Source organism: Saccopteryx bilineata, chromosome 2 (genome assembly GCF_036850765.1).
Source record: "Saccopteryx bilineata isolate mSacBil1 chromosome 2, mSacBil1_pri_phased_curated, whole genome shotgun sequence".
Taxonomy (NCBI): Eukaryota; Metazoa; Chordata; class Mammalia; order Chiroptera; family Emballonuridae; genus Saccopteryx; species Saccopteryx bilineata.
In genome coordinates, this window is record NC_089491.1 from 122,879,474 (window position 1) to 122,903,997 (window position 24,524).

Sequence of the window (24,524 nt, forward strand, 5' to 3'; positions counted from 1 at the left end):
AAAGAAGACTTGGTTCCTATTCTACTCAAAGTCTTCCAAAAAATTGAAGAAGAAGCAATACTTCCAAACACATTTTATGAGACCAACATAACCCTCATATCAAAACCAGGCAAGGATGGCACAAAAAAAGAAAACTACAGACCAATATCTCTAATGAATACAGATGCTAAAATACTAAACAAAATACTAGCAAGTCGAATACAACAACATATTAAAAAAATAATACATCATGATCAAGTGGGATTCATCCCAGAATCTCAAGGATGGTTCAACATACGTAAAACGGTTAATGTAATACACCATATCAACAAAACAAAGAACAAAAACCACATGATCTTATCAATAGACGCAGAAAAGGCTTTCGATAAAATACAACACAATTTTATGTTTAAGACTCTCAACAAAATGGGTATAGAAGGAAAATATCTCAACATGATAAAGGCCATATATGATAAACCATCAGCTAACATCATATTAAATGGCACTAAACTGAAGGCTTTCCCCCTTAAATCAGGAACAAGACAGGGTTGTCCACTCTCTCCACTCTTATTTAATGTGGTACTAGAGGTTCTAGCCAGAGCAATCAGACAAGACAAAGAAATAAAAGGCATCCATATCGGAAAAGAAGAAGTAAAGGTATCACTTTTTGCAGATGATATGATCCTATACATCGAAAACCCCAAAGAATCCACAAAAAGACTACTAGAAACAATAAGCCAATACAGTAAGGTCGCAGGATACAAAATTAACATACAGAAGTCAATAGCCTTTCTATATGCCAACAATGAAACAACTGAGAAGGAACTCAAAAGAATAATCCCCTTCACGATTGCAACAAAAAAAATAAAATACTTAGGAATAAACATAACAAAGAATGTAAAGGACTTATATAATGAAAACTATAAACCATTGTTAAGGGAAATTGAAAAAGATATAATGAGATGGAAGAATATACCTTGTTCTTGGCTAGGAAGAATAAATATAATCAAGATGGCTATATTACCCAAAGCAATATACAAATTTAATGCAATTCCCATCAAAATTCCAATGACATTTTTTAAAGAAATAGAGCAAAAAATCATCAGATTTATATGGAACTATAAAAAACCCCGAATAGCCAAAGCAATCCTAAAGAAAAAGAATGAAGCTGGGGGCATAACAATACCTGACTTCAAACTCTATTATAGGGCCACGACAATCAAAACAGCATGGTATTGGCAGAAAAATAGACACTCAGACCAATGGAACAGAATAGAAAGTCCAGAAATAAAACCACATATATATAGTCAAATAATTTTTGATAAAGGGGCCAACAACACACAATGGAGAAAAGAAAGCCTCTTCAATAAATGGTGCTGGGAAAACTGGAAAGCCACATGCAAAAGAATGAAACTGGACTACAGTCTCTCCCCCTGTACAAAAATTAACTCAAAATGGATCAAAGATCTAAACATAAGACCTGAAACAATTAAGTACATAGAAGAAGACATAGGTACTCAACTCATGGACCTGGGTTTTAAAGAGCATTTTATGAATTTGACTCCAATGGCAAGAGAAGTGAAGGCAAAAATTAATGAATGGGACTACATCAGACTAAGAAGTTTTTGCTCAGCAAGGGAAACTGATAACAAAATAAACAGAAAGCCAACTAAATGGGAAATGATATTTTCAAACAACAGCTCAGATAAGGGCCTAATATCCAAAATATACAAAGAACTCATAAAACTCAACAACAAACAAACAAACAATCCAATAAAAAAATGGGAAGAGGATATGAATAGACACTTCTCCCAGGAAGAAATACAAATGGCCAACAGATATATGAAAAGATGCTCATCTTCTTTAGCTATTAGAGAAATGCAAATCAAAACGGCAATGAGATACCACCTCACACCTGTTCGATTAGCTGTTATTAGCAAGTCAGGTAATAGCAAATGTTGGAGAGGCTGTGGAGAAAAAGGAACCCTCATACACTGTTGGTGGGAATGTAAAGTAGTACAACCATTATGGAAGAAAGTATGGTGGTTCCTCAAAAAACTGAAAATAGAACTACCTTATGACCCAGCAATCCCTCTACTGGGTATATATCCCCAAAACTCAGAAACATTGATACATAAAGACACATGCAGCCCCATGTTTATTGCAGCATTGTTCACAGTGGCCAGGACATGGAAACAACCAAAAAGCCCATCAATAGATGACTGGATAAAGAAGATGTGGCACATATACACTATGGAATACTACTCAGCCATAAGAAATGATGACATCGGAACATTTACAGCAAAATGGTGGGATCTTGATAACATGATACGAAGCGAAATAAGTAAATCAGAAAAAAACAGGAACTGTATTATTCCATACGTAGGTGGGACATAATAGTGAAACTAAGAGACATTGATAAGAGTGTGGTGGTTACGGGGGGGAGGGGGGAATGGGAGAGGGATAGGGGGTGGGAGGGGCACAAAGAAAACAAGATAGAAGGTGACAGAGGACAATCTGACTTTGGGTGGTGGGTATGCAACATAATTGAACGACAAGATAACCTGGACTTGTTATCTTTGAATATATGTATCCTGATTTATTGATGTCACCCCATTAAAAAAATAAAATTATAAAAAAAAAAAAAAAAAAGAAAATCCCAATTTTTTCAGCCTTTTTAATTGTAACACCAGAAGCAAGACAAAAATTACTTTTTTTAACAGCTCCAAAATTTGGAGGTAATATTATTTTAAATTACAATTTTAGTCAGTCAAAATATCAGTTAAGTAGGTGTGCTGACTAAACACTTTTAACACGTGAGTTCACACACAGACACACAAAACTATCTCATGGGTTCAGAAAGTGATCAGAGGCTATGTTCTGCCAACACTATGGAGTTAACCAAGAATGAGCAGAACACAAGACCTAGGAAATAGGTGAAGGAAACCCAAAGACCACAATGGTTTCACAGACCCAGGGAACAGGGGTCATATTATGTTTAAATGTACTTTGAAACACAGGACTTTAGCAGACAGGGTAAGTTTTATGTGTAGTTTTAATCCACACATTAGGTATGCTTAGTTAACGTTTGAAGAAATCTTATAATGAAGACTCACTATGTGAATTTTTAAATGCCGATTGCAAGTACATACCCATTATGTTAGGAACATAATACTTCTGGATAGGTTAAAAAGAGAGAATTCCTATAGCCCTCATTAACTAGGAGGCAATGAAAATGTGCCATAAAAACTAACAACATCTGACAAATTTGCTTAGTTGGTTTGCAATAGCAAGCAAAATGAACTGACGTAAGAGGATGTGAAATTCCAGCACAAATATCTTCTAGGAGAACACAGTGAACCTGATATGTCCGGTTTTATTTATCAACATTTTTGTAATGTTCTAATTGCTTTACAATATTAACTCATTTAATCTTTACAACAACCTAATGAAGTGGGTATTATCACTATTATTATTATTATTATTATTATTATAATCCATAAATTATAGACAGGAAGACAAAAGCACAGAAAATTGTTCAATATCTCACAGCTAATCAATGGCAGAGATTTATTCAAACCCAAGCAGATGTGGCTTTTACCCAACATGCTTTGTTATCCCTCCTTGCCAAGTGTCAATTTTGTTTTAAATGGTTATATATATATAGTTCTGTTTGAGATTTTGGAAAATAGTAGTGAAATATTTGTGTATGTATATAGAACATACTATATATAGTTTTATATAATGGCAATTAAATGTGGCATAATAAAAATCAAAATAATTTTTTACTGTTTTAGAAATAAACATTTATATTGCATATTAATGTATGCAGTAAATATTTAATCAAAATTCATGCTATGTGTACATTCAGACTTATTGAAGAGAATCAGGGTTGCAGGTGGGATAAGGTGTGATGCTAAAGAAGTAGGCTGAATCCGATCTAATGACAAAATAATAGTTGTTTAAAATTTGTAGGCCAAAGAAAAAGAATGCAAGCAAGAATATTAAAGTAAATGCTTAAATAAACCCATATGCAATTGATGATATGACCTCTTGGGAGTGAGACTGACACTGAAGTAGGTGTGGTAGGGATTGCTATCTTCATTATCAGTTTTTTAGTAGTTTTGACATTTTAACTGTGTTATTTGGACAAAATTTTAAAGTAATATATATTAATATGTTTGAGTGAGCTACATATTTTAGGGGAGTCCTTTTATATATATTTTTAATTATTTCACAGAGTTTAGTCAAACAAAACTGAAATTGATATATTAATGGAAAATTATTTCTCTTAGCAAAAGTTCAGCCAATTATACATAAACAAAGCTCCTGGGAGCACCTAAGTGGTCCAGCCATCATTAAAATATATGTGTCATACACATACGGCAACAATTTTGAAATCCTACTAGAGTTTTAAGTCTTTTATACTACCCTCATGAATTCCCTTTTCTTTTAAAATGTCAATGATCTTCAGCAATGTAACAAGATAAATTCCTCCTTCTAAGGCAATTGGCAAAGTATCCTCCCTTTCAATAGGAAGAAGTGGAAGCAAAATATGCAGAGAGGAAACTTTATAAAGTGCTAAAAGGAGAGGCCTTGGCCACTTTGCTCAGTGGATATAGCATCAACTTGGCATATGAACATCCCAGGTTTGATTCCCAGTCAGGGCACTCAAGAGAAGCAATCATCTGCTTCTCTCCTTCTTCTCTCCTTCTTCCCCTCTCGCAGCCAGGGGCTCAAAAGCCTCTGCCCTGGGCAAGTTGGTCTGAGCATGTCAGCTTCAGGCAATAAAGGTAGCTTGGTTGATTCTAGCATCGGCCCCAGACAGGGGTTGCTAGGTGGATTCTGGTTGAGGTGCATATGGGAGTCCAGTAATCCAAGATGCCCACTGTCATCCTCTCTGCCAAAATAAATTTCTGGGCTTCACTTTTCTTACATGTAAAAAGAAAAAATTTAAAAAATATATTTATTTGTATTTCTCTAATAACTAATGAAGATGAGCATCTTTTCATATATCTGTTGGCCATTTGTATTTCTTCCTGGGATTAGTGTCTGTTCATGTCCTCTTCTTATTTTTTTATTGGATTGTTTGTTTGTTTGTTGTTGAGTTTTATGAGTTTTTTGTATATTTTGGATATTAGGCCCTTATCTGAGCTGTTATTTGAAAATATCTCCCATTTAGTTGGCTGTTTATTTAGCAATCCCTCTACTGGGTATATACCCCCAAAACTCAAAAACATTGGTAGGTAAAGACACACGCAGCCTCATGTTCACTGCAGCATTGTTCACAGTGGCCAAGACATGGAAACAACCAAAAAGCCCTTCAATAGATGACTGGATAAAGAAGATGTGGTACATATATACTATGGAATACTACTCAGCCATTAGAAATGATAACATCAGATCATTTACAACAAAATGGATGGATCTTGATAACATTATACGGAGTGAAATAAATAAATCAGAAAAAACTAAGAACTGCATGATTCCATACATGGGTTGGACATAAAAACGAGACTAAGAGACATGGACAAAAGTGTGGTGGTTACTGGGGGGGGGGGGAGAGGGAGGGAGAGGAGGGAGGGGAGGGGCACAAAGAAAACCAGACAGAAGGTGACAGAGGACAATTTGACGGGTATGCAACATAATTGAATGACAAGATAACCTGGAGATGTTTTCTTTGAACATATGTACCCTGGTTTATTAATGTCACCCCATTAAAATTAATAAAAATTTATTAAAAAAAGATTTATAATTTCTCCTTCAGCTTTAACATTTTTCACTATAAATTTTTCCTACATTTTCTAACATGCTCACCTTCATTTTCTCATTTAATTTTTAAGCAATTCTTTCTAGTAGTCAATAGGATGTGAGTATTATGGGTAGACTCAGACTCATGATGGTTAAATAGCCTAGGCAAGATCAAACAACTAGTAAGTTGCAAAAGGAAAACTCTAATTCAGATATATATATTTCATCATGGATCTAAGGGTCTCTACCATGTTTCTATTTATATATTTTTGCTGATCAAAAACTCAGGACTGTTAAAGTGGTATTTATGCCTTATGTATTTATTTGTTCATTTACTCATTCTGTAAATATTTATTGAATATCTACTCTGTTGAAAGCCCCATGGTCTTCTAAAATATCAATCTGTCATTAGGAAGACAATGGCAAAGCCACATTATTACAACATAGGCCTCTTTCCTCCCTTGCAGCAGAGTCAGAAAAGACTAGGAAGAGTCTTTTATAATTCTTAAAAGTCACAACTCAGACATTCTTACCATCATCTGAATTTAATTAATTAAACTTTCATTAAAGCAGTTCCAGTGAAGAATTAGTCTTCATCCTTCAGGAATTAGTAATCAAAGAAAGGTAGATTATATTGTTACAGAAAAGAAAATGATATAGTTAGAGATTACACTAAAAATGGAAAACATTTTGTGTTTTTAGTCTGGAAACAATGCTGCCAAACCTGGAAAGCATTTTAGATGGTCATTTTTATTTATATCATGTCTTTCAGGATCCTTCAGATGTGATTGTTGTCATATGCTCATAAAATGAAAGGGAAGAGCTAAGAATGATTTCCAGATTTCTGGATTAAGAGACTGAATAAAATGATAGTGCCACTCAAAAGTGTAAAATAACAAGAGCACTTAGAAGTAGAAGGAGACAGTAAATTTTATTTTAGATATCTGCCTCCGAGACATGCAACAGGAGATATTTAGACAGCAGCTCTATACTCACATTAGAGGACAGGTCTTTCTGAGTCTGGGCTGGTGAGAGATACTCGGGAATCATCATAATAGAGGGAATAGCTAAAATCATGGGATAACACAGGCAATGTGTGTGTAGCAAAAAGAGCACAACGCAGAGGACAGAATCTCAAAGATCTCTTCTAAGTTCTGAAATACTTTCAAAAAATGTTAGAGGAAACAGAGAGCTTCAGGATAGGGTCAGAGAGAGGTCAAACAAAAAGTGGAGAAAAAAATTAAGAGAAGAATGTCAGAGAAACTAAAAGAAACATTTAATAAAAGGGGGGATCAGCATTCTAAACACTAACAGACTTCAATAAGTTAGTAAATATAAAGATTAGTGCTGAGTTTTGTCAGAACAATTTTAGGGAAGTGGGGAAATAAAAGGCCATATTTTGGTGGGTAGATCATAAGTGGAATGGTAATCAGAAAATGAACACTGGGGGCAGCCAGCCAGTACACTACTCTCATTTTCCTACAATGAACATGTAGCAACATTTGTATAATAAAACTAAGAAAGAACTGAAATAATTTTCCCTAATAAAGAAGTCAGAGTAGCTGAAGGGGGCTGTGCAGATTTGAAGATTATCTGTTGTTTATATCTTGAAGGTTTAGAAGAAGATAAGAAAGAAAAAAAATGCAGGAGAGAGATATCACTCTGAGAAAGCAAATAATATTTTATTATTTTTGTTAAAGTATAAGTGTTCCTGTATAGCTATGACGATATCATCAATCAGAACTTAGTCTCTAAAAGTTCTTAATCTTGAGTGCATTTTGCAGTTGAGACAGTAAGGCTAATACTAAATAAAAAAAGGTTTACATTCCCATAATCATTTACCACAAACTAGGGTCACCCTTGTGAGGGAGTCTACTACCGGTTTACAGATGACAAACTGGGCTTTAATTGACCTGCCAATGGTTAAAAGGGTGGAGGGAGATGTTCAGAAAGGGCCTTTGAACCTAATGCTCCTTCCCCTTCCCTGTGTTCTTTCATAACTCTTATCTGAACAGCATTAAGTGAGTCATATAAATTAAGCTTCCTGATTCCAGAATAAGATAGATTTTGAAAAACAAAATTACAATCAATTAATAATGTCTGAAAATGAGATTTTTAAAAATGAGTGTCTTTCTTCAAAAGACATAACAACTTTTTACTTGCATATAAAAACTGGAAGACATGACCTTAGATATGTGGGTTAAAGGAAAATAGAGCAGTGACATAGAATGTCTTGTAATGACTTAAATGTAAAATGTCTGTTAGGGTGAGAAAAAAAATTCGTTTAAAAAAGTATTTGGAATAAAGCTCCTACTAGGAATTAGAGATACAGAAATAATTTCTATGATACAGAACCTGACACTAAATTTAAGTACCACATTAGGTATAGAGTCCCAAATTTTATTTTTAAATTTTTAAATATATTTTTTATTTCTTTTTCCCTTAATCAAACACAATATATTTAAAGAGAACTCCAGAATCTGCTTTATATGAGAAAACAAACAAACAAACAAAACACCATTGTTCCATATAAACAGAAAATATTTATCTTTTTGGGGGGAGGGTATTCAATTTTTAAAAAGGATCTTCCAGGAAACAATACTTTACAATATCTTTTGTTATACTTTAAACCCAAACTGCTTCAACTGCTTGCTGAGAAGTCGGGTCATATCTGAACATTACAATATCATTGGAACTGTGAATTGAGGGTGAAAATTGCCATGAATTATGGTTATAGGGTCTTGAGACTGAAGTAAGAATTTTCTGTGCTGGGCTGCCTAGGTACCGAGGTGCTGTGGTTGTTGGAGGGGTTAAAGTTGGAGCTACTGATGCATATATATTAGGGAGGATTCATAAAAACACAACAGTGGAGCCTGGGTAAATCCGTGACTGTGAATGAGCGGTAGCCAATAGAAAGAGGAGAAGACGGTCCAAGAAGACTGAGGTAAGCGGGCTTCTGAAGCCTGTCAAAGTGGAAACAATAGATCAACAGGTGTTCTGGGTAACCGGTCAGAGTAAGTTTTATTTTTTCTCATAGGAGGCATCACAGCATGAGATAAAACAAACTACTTTAGTCAAACCTTTTTTTTTCTCCCCTTGACTGATTTTTAGCAAACTTCAGACCCAGACACAGGACTCAACGGTATATTTCCTGGACAGCAAGGTAAACTATTTTGCACTTTTTAAAAGTCTTAAAGTTAAGAAATAGAAGTTCTGATTCATCAGAGGCAGGGTTACATCTTCAATAACTAAAACAAATCCCTATTCTTAAAAAAAAGAAAAAGAAAAGGAGACAGAGGGAGAAAGAAAAAAAAGAATATTTCAATGTCTCTGCTGGAAGGTGACCAGAGCAGTGTTCTGCAATTGTGAGGAATTTGACAGTTTGCGGAAGCGGCTCTGCATTTATCATTTCCCTCAGTTTAGCTGCAAAATTGAAAGATCAGCATTTCATAAGTGATGCTGTTTTGTTTTATCTTTTCCTAAGGAGTTAGCAAAATTTATTCCATCTTTATTATCAAGCAGTCAAACTGAATGTGTATTCATCAAATATTATTTATATGTAGATATATATAGGTGTGTGTGTGAATATATGTATTTTTTTCTATTAAAATAGTTTATTGTACCTGTAATCCTGTTTATAATGAATAGAAAGGGTTTGTGTTTTTGAGATGTATCTCATATCCATTGTGTTAACCTATAACCTAGTTTTCATTAGCATCTGTACTGAAAATATGGAGTTCTACCTGCATCCTAAATGTGTTGTTTCTTTTATTTCTTATTAACCATAGAGATACCATAAGTAAATACATTACTTACGTAATTGTGATATATAGAGTTCATAATTCAAATTTCTTGGCTGAACAACTTGATTCTGTACCTATAATATTAGAAGTCTCTTCCCGCACCCCAAAATAAAACTTACCTGAGAAGTTGAGCAACAGAAAAGACTAATCGCACACTTTTCTTCAGATCTTAAAACTTTTCGCACAACAAACTGCTAAAACGTTCTTTGATTTCTCTTTCTTTGGTTCATGGCCCAAAGAGCCTGGGAAATCTCATCCAGATGTTCTGCTCATTTAGGAATAAAAGTAAAAGCATATGCCTTCATCCTAGAAACAGCACAGACTCTCAGTTTGAATTATTTAAAGATCACTTTTTTGTACTCTTGTATTCAACTCCTGATTTGAGTCGACTTCCTTGCATTAAATAGCTTGAAATGGAAAAACACTTAGAGCTCCTAAAATTTTCTTTTTTTTCCTGTCAGTTTTCATTGTAATTGGGTTGAAATCAGAAAGGTACAAGTTAATGAGTTAGTTTCAGTGTTTACAAAATGTTTTGCATGCAGTGCTTACTAAATAAATAGGTATAAATTAATATCTATATATATATATAAAATGTTAATATGCATTTACCTTCCCCTCGAAGAAACAATGTTTACTAATCATTTTTGGTGTATAAAGTTCTCTAAAGATCAAGCTCTTCAATATCTAACAGTTGTATCCTTTATTATAGGTACTATAATGGCCACCACAATCTGTTTCATCATCTGGGTGGTGTTCATAACAGATTCTGTGTGGACTCGAACTGTGAGGCAGGTCTATGAGGTACATGAGCCAGAGGACTGGACTGCGCAAGACTTCGATTGTCCCAGGGAATGTTTCTGTCCCCCCAGTTTCCCGACTGCCTTATACTGTGAGAATCGTGGTCTCAGAGAAATCCCTGCTATCCCTTCGAGGATCTGGTATCTTTATCTTGAAAACAACCTGATAGAAACCATTCCTGAGAAGCCATTTGAGAATGCCACCCAGTTGAGATGGATCAATCTAAATAAGAACAAAATAACCAACTATGGCATTGAAAAAGGAGCCCTGAGCCAACTAAAGAAGCTGCTTTTCTTATTTCTGGAAGATAATGAGCTGGAGGAGGTACCCTCCCCATTGCCAAGAAGCTTAGAACAACTACAGTTAGCTAGGAACAAGGTATCCAGAATCCCTCAAGGGACCTTCAGCAATCTAGAGAACCTGACCCTTCTTGACCTGCAACACAATAAACTATTAGACAATGCCTTTCAAAGAGACACTTTTAAGGGACTAAAGAACCTCATGCAGTTAAATATGGCCAAGAATGCCCTGAGGAATATGCCACCAAGATTACCGGCCAACACAATGCAACTGTTTTTAGACAACAATTCCATTGAGGGCATACCAGAAAATTATTTTAATGTAATTCCTAAAGTGGCCTTCCTGAGACTAAACCACAACAAGTTATCAGATGCAGGTCTCCCCTCAAGTGGCTTTGATGTATCGTCCATTCTAGATCTTCAACTGTCCCACAATCAGCTCACAAAGGTCCCCCGAATCAATGCTCATCTGCAGCATCTTCACCTTGATCATAACAAAATCAAAAGTAAGTAACCGTCAGCTGATGTCTTTGACAAAAATGTTCACGGTCATTAAATGTATTGTTATCTTCTTTAAGAATAGCAATTCTCTTTGTTTTTTTTCCCCCAAAGCTAATTTGCCCTTAGATATGTTTAATGTGTATTTTCAGTTTTTTAAGTATATTAAGATTTCTCTATTGACAGGTAGTTTCAATGAGCCAAAAAGTTTCAGTCTTCAAATTGATGTAGTAACCCACAGAGAGCTATTATCTATTAGAGAAAGTAAATGTCTCTGTCTTCTTTAACCCCAAGGAGATTCTGATTTTTATTTTCTACCTCACTGGGTAGATTTATTTAAGAAAGTGTTTGAGGCACAAACAAATTTGCGAATAGTAACAGAAGAAATTTCATTTAGAGTTTATCAGGAAGGCACCTTTGTCCTAAAAACTCCAGGACAGCCAATACCTGAAACCACTCTCAATACAGTCTCAGCTTTGGATCAGTATGTTTCACAGATTGGTGCACCACCCCCTCCCCCCCCCCGCCCCGCGGAGTTTCTAACTAAGTAGGTCTGAAATGGAACAGAGACTTTTTATTTTAACAGTTCCCAGGTGATGCTGAGACTGCTTCTTTGGGGACCAGGCCTTGGGAATCAATTCTGTAGTTTAAGGCTGTGCTCAACTTAAATGGAAACAAATGTCTCTGGAAGTTGATAACTTCTCAGGACTAATGGTAATCAAGGTAAAATGCCCTCTTCTTTCTTGGAAATAGTTTTTGATAAGGGAAAACCAGATGAGTGTCAAATGCCATGGAGGCAGAGGTACCATGAGGAAAGAAGTAGTTATAGAAAGAAGAGGCTGGAGACATTGATGGCAAATTTGACACCTTCACAATTATGCCTGAGGTCAGGCTGAGTGTGCTGTAGAAGTGAGCAATGATTTTGGTGCAGTCATGGGGTATTAGGATCAGCCTGGCACCTATCCATGCATCCTCACTCTCATGCCCTTTAAGAAGGTTATCTTGAGAAGAATTCTGAAAAACCTTCGCAAATATATACATGCCTAAAGTGAGAATCTATCAGATGTTTTGTAGTAGAATAACACAGATAACTGTCAGAGGGTTAGGCTGGCTATTACAAACGAAGATTTTCTTTAAGTATATAATCACATTAACATCCCATTTATAAGAATAGACAATTATCTAAAGGATACTGCTCAGTTATTCAAGTTCTGTTTGGTTTTTCCAACAACATATTTGAGCAAAAACTTCAGAAAGTAGGCAGCAGGTTGATGCTACATTTATTTTTCCATGGTGATGAGACACATTGTTTAATCCTGTAGTCAAAAGCAAAAGATCAACCACAACAGAAAATATTAATAGACTCTGTTTCACTGAACCAGATAGTACCACAGCCAATGTTGACCTAAATATGTACAATTTTTTTTTTCTGATGAAATTTCTATACTTCTATAGGTTCATTCCTTATCAGCCAACAAAGCCTCATAGACATTTAATATGGAAAGTTAACTTACAGTTATTCCATCTAAATCTCCATCTGCAAATTAGAGATTCCCCTGAGAATTTGAGAATGAGGGTGTTTTGGAGTGAGGTAGCAAAATTCATCACACAGGTGGGTACATATGCCTGCAATTCCATCATTATACAAAGTTACACAAAGAAGAATAGGACTCTGTATTTCCTTCATTAATGGTTTAGAGAGCATTTACTAAAAATTTCTATAGTTCTCATGCCTTAGCGTGCATCAGAATCCCCTGGGGGGCTGACTGTCTGACTCAGGAGGTCTGATGTGTGCCTAGCGCTTTAGTTCACAGGCAGAGTATTGAAAATGCTGGTCTAGGGACCTCACTCTGAGAACCACAAATTACCCTTACAAAAGCTTTGTATGCTACTATTAGGAATTTCTGAAGAGAGAAACTGAGGCTCAACTAGGGGAAGACATTTGCTAAGGACAAAGAGTCAATATGATAGGAGGAACCTGAGTTCAGTATTTCTTATTTTATGTATTTTTCCCCCACTCACACAGTATAATCACAGCACATTTTTCTCTCATTCTGAGAATATAAAACTTCAGAAAATTTTATACCAATAATTTTAATAGAAATAGCATCAATGAAGAAAAATCTTGGTTTATTTGCTTCTTAATGTAGATATAAAACATAATCATTTTTATATTCAAAAAAAATTTTTTAATAGGTATTTGCTTGGCTAAAATTGTTGGCTCACTGTTACATTACACTGTGCTGCAATAATTGTTAAAGTACTTAGTACTTCTGGCCACATAATCTACTCTAGTTGTTAATAAAGTGGTTTCCAAGAAACTCACCTTTTATGTGAAGAGTTCTCAGAATTTACAAGGCAGTAAACTTGTCTTATATAAAATGATGGCAACACTTATCTACATTTTTTTTTTGAATACCTAAGGGACTTTAAATTTGGCAAAATGTTATGTGTTCAAATAAGTTACTTTTAAGTGGCCTTTTAGAAACATCATAATTAATTCATAAAAATATAACTAAATTTTAAAAGTATGCTTCCTGCGATCCATTTATTCATACATGCATTAATTATGGGGCATGGGGGTGATAAAGATGAAAAGATAGTGCAGAGAAGGGACATTATCTCTCCAATAGGCAAGGCACCCTGTGCAGTAGGAAAAGGACTAGGCTGGGCTCTAATTCTTACCTCACTTGCTGAAATGCCTGTATGTATTTCCCTACCTGTTGAGACACTAATCCCACAATACCCAGGTAGGGAGAATAACATTGACTGATAAAGGCTGTGTGATGATAAAGTGATAATGTATGTGGGGGAAAAAAAATTCATAAACACAAAACCATTATACAAATATGAGTCATTTTTAGCTAGTTCAATTTTTAAAAAATGGCATAACATCATAGCAAAACAACCTCACTGTAAGTATAAAATCCTTCAATTTAATATAAATACCTATGCACCAACAGGACACAAAGAGCCTGGGGCATTGCCCCAGTTAGGTGGGTCTCATCTGTTAAGGCAGAATACTTGCTCCAAATAATTTCAAAAAAGGATTTAAAGGCAATATACAACTTCATGGTTGAGATCAGCTATTATACTTCTCTAAATTTTGGTGGTTTAACAGGCCTTCTCTCCTGAATGCTCCTAAATCTCGGGATAATCATGGATGCCAAGGGCTCTGATTCAAGGCACGTGCACAGTTTCTCACATCCTAACCGTCTGTAAAGGCTGATGGGATATTTCCTGGCTTGAATTCTTTGTAACTCAATTCTTGGCAAATGTTTTTTGTGTTTTTTTTCTAACTAAGTACATTAAGTATAAAGACACAAGTTATTTCTGTGTTACATATACATACTTGTATTAATTGTACTTTTTAAAAAGTTGTCATTATACATTATGAATTTGAAATTTTGCATTTTTAAGGTAATTTGCAAACACTTTTGCTAATAGACTGACATTCTACCCTGGTATCCATCCATCCATCCACCCATGCATGCATTTCTCTATTCTTTCAGTACCCACTCTGAACTGTTGTTTCTATCAAATACCCTAAATCTTTCTTGTCTCAGCCTGTAGTAATCTAAGCATGCCCTATCTCACCTTGTTTCCATCACAGCTTTTAACAATGTGTTTTTTCTTAGGGCCCTGGTACTAAGTACAGCAGAATATGGAGTGTGATGACTACACTTACCATGTTCTTCACTCCATAAGATGCAACTGACACACCTAGGGTTTTAAGAAGGAAAATAGAAAAAAAAAATTCTGAACCTAATGGTATGTTAGAATATTTAATGAAATACCATATTTTTCACTCCATAAGACACATGGGTATTTTCCCCTCCACTATGGAGTGAAAAATATGGCATATGTCCATTTTTTCAAGAATACTTCTTTTTAATGTGAGAAGAGGGGTGATAGTGAGGCAGATTCCCACATGCACCCAGACTAGAATCTACCAACCACATCTGGGGCTGTTGTTCCAGTACTGAGCTATTTTTAGTACCTGAGGCTGATGCACTCCAATGGAGCTATCCTCAGTGTCTGGGGTCACACTGGAACTAATCAAGCTACTGGCTGTTGTAGGGGAAGAGGGAGAGAAGAGAGGAAAAGGGGGAGAAGCAGATGGTTGCTTATCCTGTGTGCCCTGACCAGAATTGAACTGAGATATCCATACGCCAAATGGATGCTCTATCCACTGAGCAACCAGCCAGAGCCAGGAATACTTTTGTAAAACGGATATGCACATGGTTTGTGTCTCTGCCATTTTTATAGATCATTGGACTGGCCTTTCATAAGACTTTCCTCTCGTAAGCTCTTGTGTTCAAATACATTCATTCATACTATCTTTGTCTCCCTAGACATGAACGTCTCTGTAATATGTCCTACCACTACCACACTGCCAGCAGACCGAGATTCCTTCAGTTATGGACCTCATCTGAGCTACCTTCGTCTGGATGGAAATGAAATCAAGCCTCCAATCCCAATGGACTTAATGACCTGCTTCAGGCTCCTTCAAACTATCATTATTTAAACATATCATCAACAATCTAAAATTAGTTTAATAAGATAATATTTCTGGCATGAAATTTGGAAAACATTCATAGGCTTAAAACAAAGATCACATTTGCAATTGTTTTTGGCCACCATTCTCATCTGTGCAGTTTAATTTCTCTATTCAAAGGTGTTCTCACCAATAATACTATAGGGAGAACAGCTTACTTTTAAAAAATAAATAAAACAGACACAGAGTTAAGTAGTTTATCAACTCCAAGATAATTCTTTTTTGTCTCCTTCACAGCTTATTAATACCAAATAATGCAATTGTATTGTTGTGCCATAGAAAAAACATATCTGTTTGCAAATATTTAAAATTGCTTATGCAGATACTATATTTACAGTATAAAATATAATAACCTAACAGGAGATAGGACAATCTGAAGAAAATAAAAAATGAGATTTTTTTTATCCTAATTATAAAGAAATAAATTAAGGGAGCTAAGTAGCTTTTGTAGGTAAAAGTTTAGTATTTAGTTCAAGAATGGCTGTGAAATACATCAAATATTTCATAATGAGAGAGTTTTAGTGATTTAATACCAAATTAGAGAGCATCATCCATTTTTAGTTTCCTACTATTTTCTATAGCTGCTGTTCTTAGATGCAGTATGACGTACTCCAGCAATTAACTCCTGAGATTTTTACATATACTATAACACATTTCTGACAGAATCTTAGTATTTTAACATTTAAAATTCATCTGAATTTCAGTGTTTGATTCATGTATCTTTCAGTGCTTTTTGGATTTTTTAAATAAAAGAAGTGGGCCCTGTTGGTTGGTTCAGAGTTAGAAAATCGACCTGGCCTGTGAATATCCTGGGTTTGATTCCCATCAGGGCACACAGGAGAAGTGACTATCTGCTCTTCCACTCCTCCCCTCTCCTTTCTCTCTCTCTCTCTTTCTCTTCCCCTCACACAACAATGGCTTCATTGAAGCGAGTTGGCTTCAGGCACTGAGGATAGCTCCATGGCCTCAACTCAGGCTCTAAAACAGCTTGGTTGCCAAGCAATGTAGCAATGTCCCAGATGGGCAGAGCATCATCCAGTTGGGGGGCTTGCCGGGTGGATCCTGGTCGGGGCACATTTGGCAGCCTGTCTCTCGGCATCCCTGCTTTTCACTTAAGAAAACATAAATTAAAAAGTAAAAGGAGTTAATGTTTTCTAACAAAACAGAAGTAAAATATTTATTTCAGATTTATTTCAGGGACATTACTCATAAGTTCTACTAAAAACACATTTTAATAGAAAGTGTTACAGTAACAATTGCTTCCATTTGTCTGGCATGGATATATGCAAATCTATTTTGCCATTTTGTTTTTCCTTTTCTTCCAGTAAACATGAGAAGAAAGTCGTACTCAAAGTACCTGACATAATACCGCTGTTTCTCGAGTTAAAAAATTCACCCAGGATATTTTTAAGTAACAAAGTATACCTTAGTTTAGATTTCTGATTTTGTAAAGCATATGCTATAAACATAAAAATATTCCATAGAGGTTAATGTGTGCCTTTATATTTTTTCAAAAACAGTATTGTGAAAAATCCTATAAAATTTTATATATTTCCCTAGAAAAAGAATCATATATATTTGTGAAACACCAGATTAAAGAAAGTCAAACAAATTGTTTTACACCAAAGGCTTCTCAGAACCTTAGTATCATATGTTATTCTGTAATGTGAATACCCAAGAGGAGAAGATAATGTGCAGTCTTTCATGTATTGGTAATTGCATGATACAGTGGTTAGGATCTTGAGCTTTGGAGAAAAAAGCCTGAGTTTCCAACTCAGCCTGTGTCATTTATTAACTCTTTGCTCTTAACATTACTGAGCATCGGCTGCTCATCCATAAAATAAAAAAGAGTACCCACTCTCTTACACAGTAGCTGTGAAGATAAGAGAAAAAATAGATGTACAGTTCTTATCTTTTGACACATTGAAAGTACCCAATACTAGTAGGTAAGAATTTTATTATTAGGAGGGACTCTAATCAATACAATTGCACAAATTTTCTTTATACCAGATCATGATATAAATAAAAAACTGATAAAAAATGTTTCGGTGCAAAGGAAGAATAAACAGGCAAGTGCATTTAAGAATGACAGAATGGGTCCAGTCAACCATAAGACTAAAGTTGGATAGTGAAAAAAATATATGAAAATGAAATTTAGGAGGGAACAGATAAATTTCAAGAACAAGATTAAAGACTCCAAAGGGTGAAGTACGGGTTTGAGAGCAATTGAAGTACACCTAACCTGGAAGAAAAACAGTGATCTCAGCCTGGGAGACTACAGGTAGAGACTTAGTCTATTGTGGCCCAATGCTGAGAAATGTGAAGATTCTGGGTGTGGCCATGAGAAGCAACTGTCAAAACAAAGAGAAAGTTAATGTCACTGAGGACCAACAGGTCAAGGAACTAATATGATTTTGTAAGAATCTCAGCTGCAAGTGCTTACAGTTTACTTTAGCACTCCAGAGAGAAGACTCAACACAAAATGACAACTTTTGTGAATAATACAAATAACTGAAATAGTTTGTTCAGTGTCACATAGTTCTTGATTAACAAACACAGGATTCAAACCTGAGTAGTCTGCCTTAAGAGCTTTTACTTTTTAAAATTATGTTATATCAACCACGTCTGATAACATATCCCATTATAGTTGAACAATTAAAAAATTATGCTAGGAAAACATTTATATGTGTATGTGTGTATATCTATGTGTGGTGTGTACCTCCATAGCAAATCATCATTAAAATATCAGTTTTAAATTCAGTGAAATGCCCTATTTATAAAAAAACTGTAGAACATTTTTGTTCCTTTAGATGCAAAAGGTGAATCTCAGAAATACCTTGTTCAAAAAATAATAATTTTTTGTACTGAGAAAAGGATACTGTAGAATTCAAATTGTTAAGCAAATAGAATATATAATTTGCAATATCACAAGGTATTATATTGAAGTTTTAGTTTCTTGTTCCACCTTTGGCAAAATCTCACTTTCTTTGGACATTCAGCGAGAAAACAAAATGCAAGTGTAGAAACACATTGTCAGTACTTAGAGGATTCTGAAGACAAGTTAAAATTGTCCTGGAAAAAGATCACAACAGTAAAATGACTAGCAGAAATGGCTTTTGTGAAACCCATATGAAAAGCTATCCACGGCTCATGTCCTGGTGCCAGGGTTTGTTTCCAATAAGACAAGGGCTCTGCCATGTATTTCATTTGCTGGCATTCTGCTTGCATTAGAATCAACATAACAAAGCTGTTTGTTGCTAGGGATATAGGCTGGGAATACTGTCTAGGTTGATACTCAAAACAACTGTCTTTGGATAAGAGAGATGTAACAAACATGTTTTTTATACAAAATTAGCAAAATTAAATCATAAACACATCTACATAGTTAGGAGGAAAGGGACAAACATGATTTAGGTGTAACTTAGTAGTTACTGATATATTAAAGTTGAGGATGGCAAGATATAGTAGCAAAAGCATGGAGGATGTAGAATCAAACACAAATGAATTTGAATCCTAGGTTTACTAAAGGAAACTGAGCAAATTACTCAAACTCTGACAATTGGTTCTTTAAGTCTGTAGATATAAAACAATATGTGATAGTCGTCTGAGGATAACTATATTAGTATAGTTAAGATGTCTCAAATATCGCAAATGTTCAATAAATAATTACCACTAGTATCATTGATATTATGATTATTATTTGAGGTTCTTATACAAAGATGCACTAAAATGATTACTTGAGGTTCTCAGACAAAGATGTGCTAAAGAAGTTTTAGACAGTAATATATCTGGGAGGAATATCTAAATAGCAATATATGAATGATAGAGTCTAAGATCTTTGTTTAGATGTATTTACTGTAAGATGCTTTCAATTTTGTTTGAAAATTTTTATAATAAAACTTTAGAAAAAATACCTATAGGCAGAAAAAGGCCTTGATGATTATGAATCTGCCATTCTGTTAGCTGTTGTGTAGGTGGCTGGAGAATTAGCTGGAACAGAGCTGCCTTACTAACTGGAATATGAACAAATAGCATTTGAAGGACAGTAACAATTTTTTTGGTATTAAGCCAGTACAGTCTGTGGTTTTTGCTATTATAGCATAACAGTCTGTCCTTAATAATTTATTTCAATTTTACATATCTTTTCAGTGATGTAAAATGAGAAAGTCTGAATAATAGTACTGTATAAAATCAGTATTCTATTTGTAATTTAATTTTTAAATTCTATCTAAATAAATACATGAGCTTGGTAAAAAATCAAATAACTAATCAAAGCTTCCAATGAAAACTGATTCACTGCCCTACTGTTTCCACTCCAGTCCAATTCACTAAATCAACAAAATTAATGTGTACTGGTTTTATTTTTCTTATAGTTACTTCCGTATTTCTAATAACATGTTTTTATCTTGATTTATCAACTTTAATCAACATATATTAACTCTGTTATAGATCATTTATTCATATTACTGACACCCTATTTTCTATATTTTGGTAACTATCTTATTATTTGTTTTTCTTAACTTAGGTAATGAACATGAATTTAAAACTTACACTTCAATTTCAACTGCTATAGAAGATGGTCTCAGCTTTTCTCTATATAAAATGAGGTTATTAACATTCTAACCCTTTTCTTTACTTTTCCATCATCTTCTATCATAAAAACCTTTAATTTCATGGTCAAAGTTACTACAGTTTACACTTCCTTAAACATTAATTATGTTTTCTGTGCATTGCTTATAAACAGATTCTAAGATGTGAAATTAAAAAAAAAAGACAGTTTAGAGTATAATGAGTATATAAATACTGTTTTTTCCTGAGTTTCAATAACATATTACTCCATTTCTGTATACATTCTTTAGCAAATATTGAGCCATAACTCGCATTCATCAGTGAACATGTGTCCACCTTCTTTCTGCTATTATCCAGAGATGTTAAAATCTGCCATCCACAGTTGACCTCCTCCTCATTTCTTTTTGCTGAAATGGATTTAGTCACTTTTAAAATCCTGCACTATAATTTTAATGTGAGAAAAATGTGAAACAAATATGCTTAGATGACAACTTCTCTGTCCATTATTACCCTACTAAAGATTTCACATCATTAGCCATTTGAAATCTTCTACCTTGGATATGTACATGAGTTCTGGGAAACGAATGTCAAAAGCAGGAAGGAGAAGTGGGTGATAAAGTGTCAAGAAATAGGGAGTTAAAGGTGAAGGTGCAAGGAGTGGAGTTGGAAAGGAGCTACAGTGGAAGGGAAGGGAATTATGCATGCTATCCTGGATCACTTGACTGAGGTGACAAAATCTGAATGACCTTGGATTGCAATTCAGCTTGCAAGTGTAGAGACAGGGGTTCATTTCACATTGGGAGGTCAGTGTCCTGCAGTGAATACTATTGTAAATGTTTTCAGTAAAATCACTTTGCTCCATTTAGTGTGTATAAGCAGCTTTGCTCAGTCACCCCACTGATAGCAATCTATCTATTCCTCTATACTTCCTCTTCACACACTTTCACTTCCTATCTGCCTAATATTAGTAGGATTCTACTTTGCTCTACAAGACTTTGCTTTTCAGTTAAATATTAAAAATACTATGTAGTTTTCTCCTCTTTTTTCTTCAAATATATGAAGCTCCAAACAACTTATACTGGATCACCACTCTTTCCAGATTTGTTGTTTAATGTGCTTCTTTAAAAAAAAACAACACATTAACATCTATATATTTCTATAACTGATAGGTGTAATTTGTTTGCTAGTGCTGCCATAGCAGAACACCACAGACTAGGTAGCTCAGATAACAAACGTTTATTTTCTCACAGTGGGGAGGCTAGAAGTCTAAGGCCATTGTGTTGGTTGGTTTGGTTTTTCCTGAGACCTCTCTGTTTTGCAGACAGCTGCCTTCTCTCTGTGATCTCATGTGGCTCTTCTTCTATGCGCACAAAACCCTGGTGTCGCTCAGTGAGTGTAGATTTCTTCCTCTTATACACATAGTCAGATAAGGATTCATCCTTAAAAAAAAACCCTATTTTTTAGTTAATCACCCCTTGTAAGATCTTATTTCCAAATACAGTCTATTTTTTTTAATGAATTTTGTTGTGGTGACACTGTTAACACAATTATACAGGTTTCAGATGCCTAATTCTGCAATACATCTCTGTACACTATATTGTCTTCATTCACTTTCCCCTCAGGTTATGTCTTCATCCATCACCATTTATTTCCCTATATTCTCCTCTACCTCCCTCCTCCTCCCTATAATTACCATACATACAGTCCATTCTGAGGTGCTGGGGATTAGAGCTTCAACATGTAAATTTTGGGAGACACAATATAATACATCACAGTAGTCATCTGAAAACTTAGTGTTTTCTTTTCTTACCTTTGTAAGTATTTTATTTAGTATCTAATAAAGGTACACAAAAATAGATTATGTGAGCATTTACCCCACATTTTGGCAGACTAACCATTACCATTTAGTAAAATACACAGACATATCTGCCAAATGCTTTTAGTGCTTAGAGGCAAATCTGATTGGATGAGTAGCTGCTGCTGTAAAATTGATCCTATTGGTTTTTTTTTTTATAAATAAATTTTTATTTTAATGGGGTGACGTCAATAAATCAGGGTACATATATTCAAAGAAAACATTTCCAGGTTATCTTGTCATTTAGTTCTGTTGCATACCCATCACCCAAAGAGAGATCATCCTCTGTCACCCTCTATCCAGTTTTCTTTGTACCTCTCCCCCTCCCCGTCTCTCTCCTTCCCTCCCCCCACCCCCTGTAACCACCACATTCCTGTCCATGTCTCTTAGTCTCGTTTTTATGTCTCACCAATGTATAGAATCCTGCAGTTCTTGTTTTTTTTCTGATTCACTTATTTCACTCCGCATAATGTTATCAAGATTCCACCATTCTGCTGTAAGTGATTCGATGTCATCATTTCTTCTAGCTGAATAGTATACCATGGTGTATATGTGCCACATCTTCTTTATCCAGTCTTCTATTTTTTTTTTTACAGTGATTAAATGCCTTTAAGCAAACTCTTGGCCCATACAGCAAGAATCCATAAAAGAGTAGTGTCCTTAACATGTTCACCAAGTCCAAGTTGGCCCCATCACCATGCCAAATCCCTGAAAAATGCAACCCAACCACAGTTCAGTCTGTTAGGAGCTGTCACAGGGATCAGGAGTCCAGGAAAAGTCCACATCCAGGAAAAGTCCGCATGGCACTGGAGTTGTCACCATTCTATACTTTGCAGCTCATGTCCAAGTCCCAATGACCACTGCTTCTAGCTGGTACTGATTCAGGTAGACTGGAAAAGCCATTTGCATCATGCGTGGATATGGAGCTTCTGTTCTCCTCTGCCTGGAGAGATGAGACCAGGTTGCTTTTCCCTGGAGCTCTGTGACTGTGGCATGGTAAAGAGAACCTTGGGATACACTAAGCTGGGTGGCAAAGGTAGATTCATAATAGAAGTTGGCAAAAGGGGGAAAGAGAGCTCTAAATTAGGAGTAGATCCCAGCCTAAAATATGAATGGGGCATTGAGGTAGGAGGGATAAAGGAAACTCTATATATTAAGCAAGATCCTATTGGTTTTTTAAAAATAGTTTAATGGAAGACAGCCCAGAAAAAGGAAAACATATTGATCATTACTAAGAATCAGCCCTACACAATAATCGATCTTTAAATAAACATACATAATTTTTGACAGAAATAAAAACTAAGGAGTGAGAGGTTGTCTAAAACAAGTTCATTGCTTAGGAAAATGATAGTTTTAACTCTCATATTCTAAGTAAATGAACTTTACAAAGAATAAATGCTCAAGGTTAATTACCAGCAATACTGAAATAGCCAAATAGTTCAGAAATTTCTAAGCTATCTGACACAATTATTTGGTCCTCAGTAATAATTTCAAATTTTGGAAAAGATCTCAGCTGAATAAAATGAGAATTGCCACATAAAAGCTTCCGTGGTTATAAAAGAAACAGCTGTGACTAAGAAGCCTGAGGGTAATGAATATTCCAAATTATCTTTCTTAAATAAAGTTATGAATTTAAACATTTTTTACAAGAAAATAAGACCATACCCACTTGAAACGATCTTTACAGAAGCCGTGTAAATGTGCACCATTCCACTCTGCAATTAAATGCCACATAATTAGTTCAGGGACTTTATGCCAAAAATATGTTACAATTTTACCAAATTTAAATTGTGTACAGTCGTAAATGAGAATAATGTTTCTTTTTGCATGTGTGACAGAGAGAGAGATAGAGAGAGGGACAGACACACAGGAAGGGAGAGAGATAAGAAGCATCGATTCTTCATTGAAGAACCTTAGTTGTTCATTGATTGCTTTCTCATGTGTGACTTGACCGGGGGGCTACAGCACAGCAAGTGACCCCTTGTTCTAGCCAGGGACTTTGGGTTCCAGCTGGTGAGCTTTGCTCAAACCAGATGAGCCTGTGCTCAAGCCGGTGACCTTGGGGTTTCGAACCTGGGTCTTTTGCATCGCAGTCTAACACTCTATCCACTGAGTCACTGCCTGGTCAGGTGAGAATAATGTCTCAAATGATAGATCATTTAGCAGCTATACACCCCTCCCCATCCTCCAGAATCAAATCAATTCAAATCTGGAAAAAATTATATCATCACTTTATTGGCAAACCCAAAACAAAAGTTCACAAGAAACCCACTTATACATTTTATTTCTCATATTTTATGCACACAAGAAAAAATAAGTGATAGTAAAACAAAAATGTGTTTTTTTATATTTTGTTGCAATCAAAAGATTGTTTATTCTATGAACATACTGTAAAAATGTAAAAATTGCCAAAT

At 35.1% G+C, this 24,524-nt stretch overlaps 1 protein-coding gene across 4 annotated transcripts; it reads left to right on the plus strand.

Annotated features, from left to right (window-relative positions):
- Positions 1-8,612: 8,612 nt before the first annotated feature.
- KERA (keratocan) lies at positions 8,613-17,166 on the plus strand. Of its 4 annotated transcripts, none has more exons than XM_066254790.1 (4): positions 8,613-8,674; positions 8,842-8,893; positions 10,243-11,136; positions 15,484-17,166. In XM_066254790.1, exons 3-4 carry the CDS (start codon positions 10,251-10,253, stop codon positions 15,654-15,656), a joined length of 1,059 nt encoding a protein of 352 aa, XP_066110887.1. In that variant the 5' UTR covers positions 8,613-8,674; positions 8,842-8,893; positions 10,243-10,250; the 3' UTR covers positions 15,657-17,166. The 4 variants fall into 4 exon arrangements, with proteins under 4 accessions (XP_066110887.1, XP_066110889.1, XP_066110888.1 ...); XM_066254791.1 differs by having other exon boundaries at positions 8,667-8,744; XM_066254792.1 differs by lacking the exon at positions 8,842-8,893.
- Positions 17,167-24,524: the final 7,358 nt, after the last annotated feature.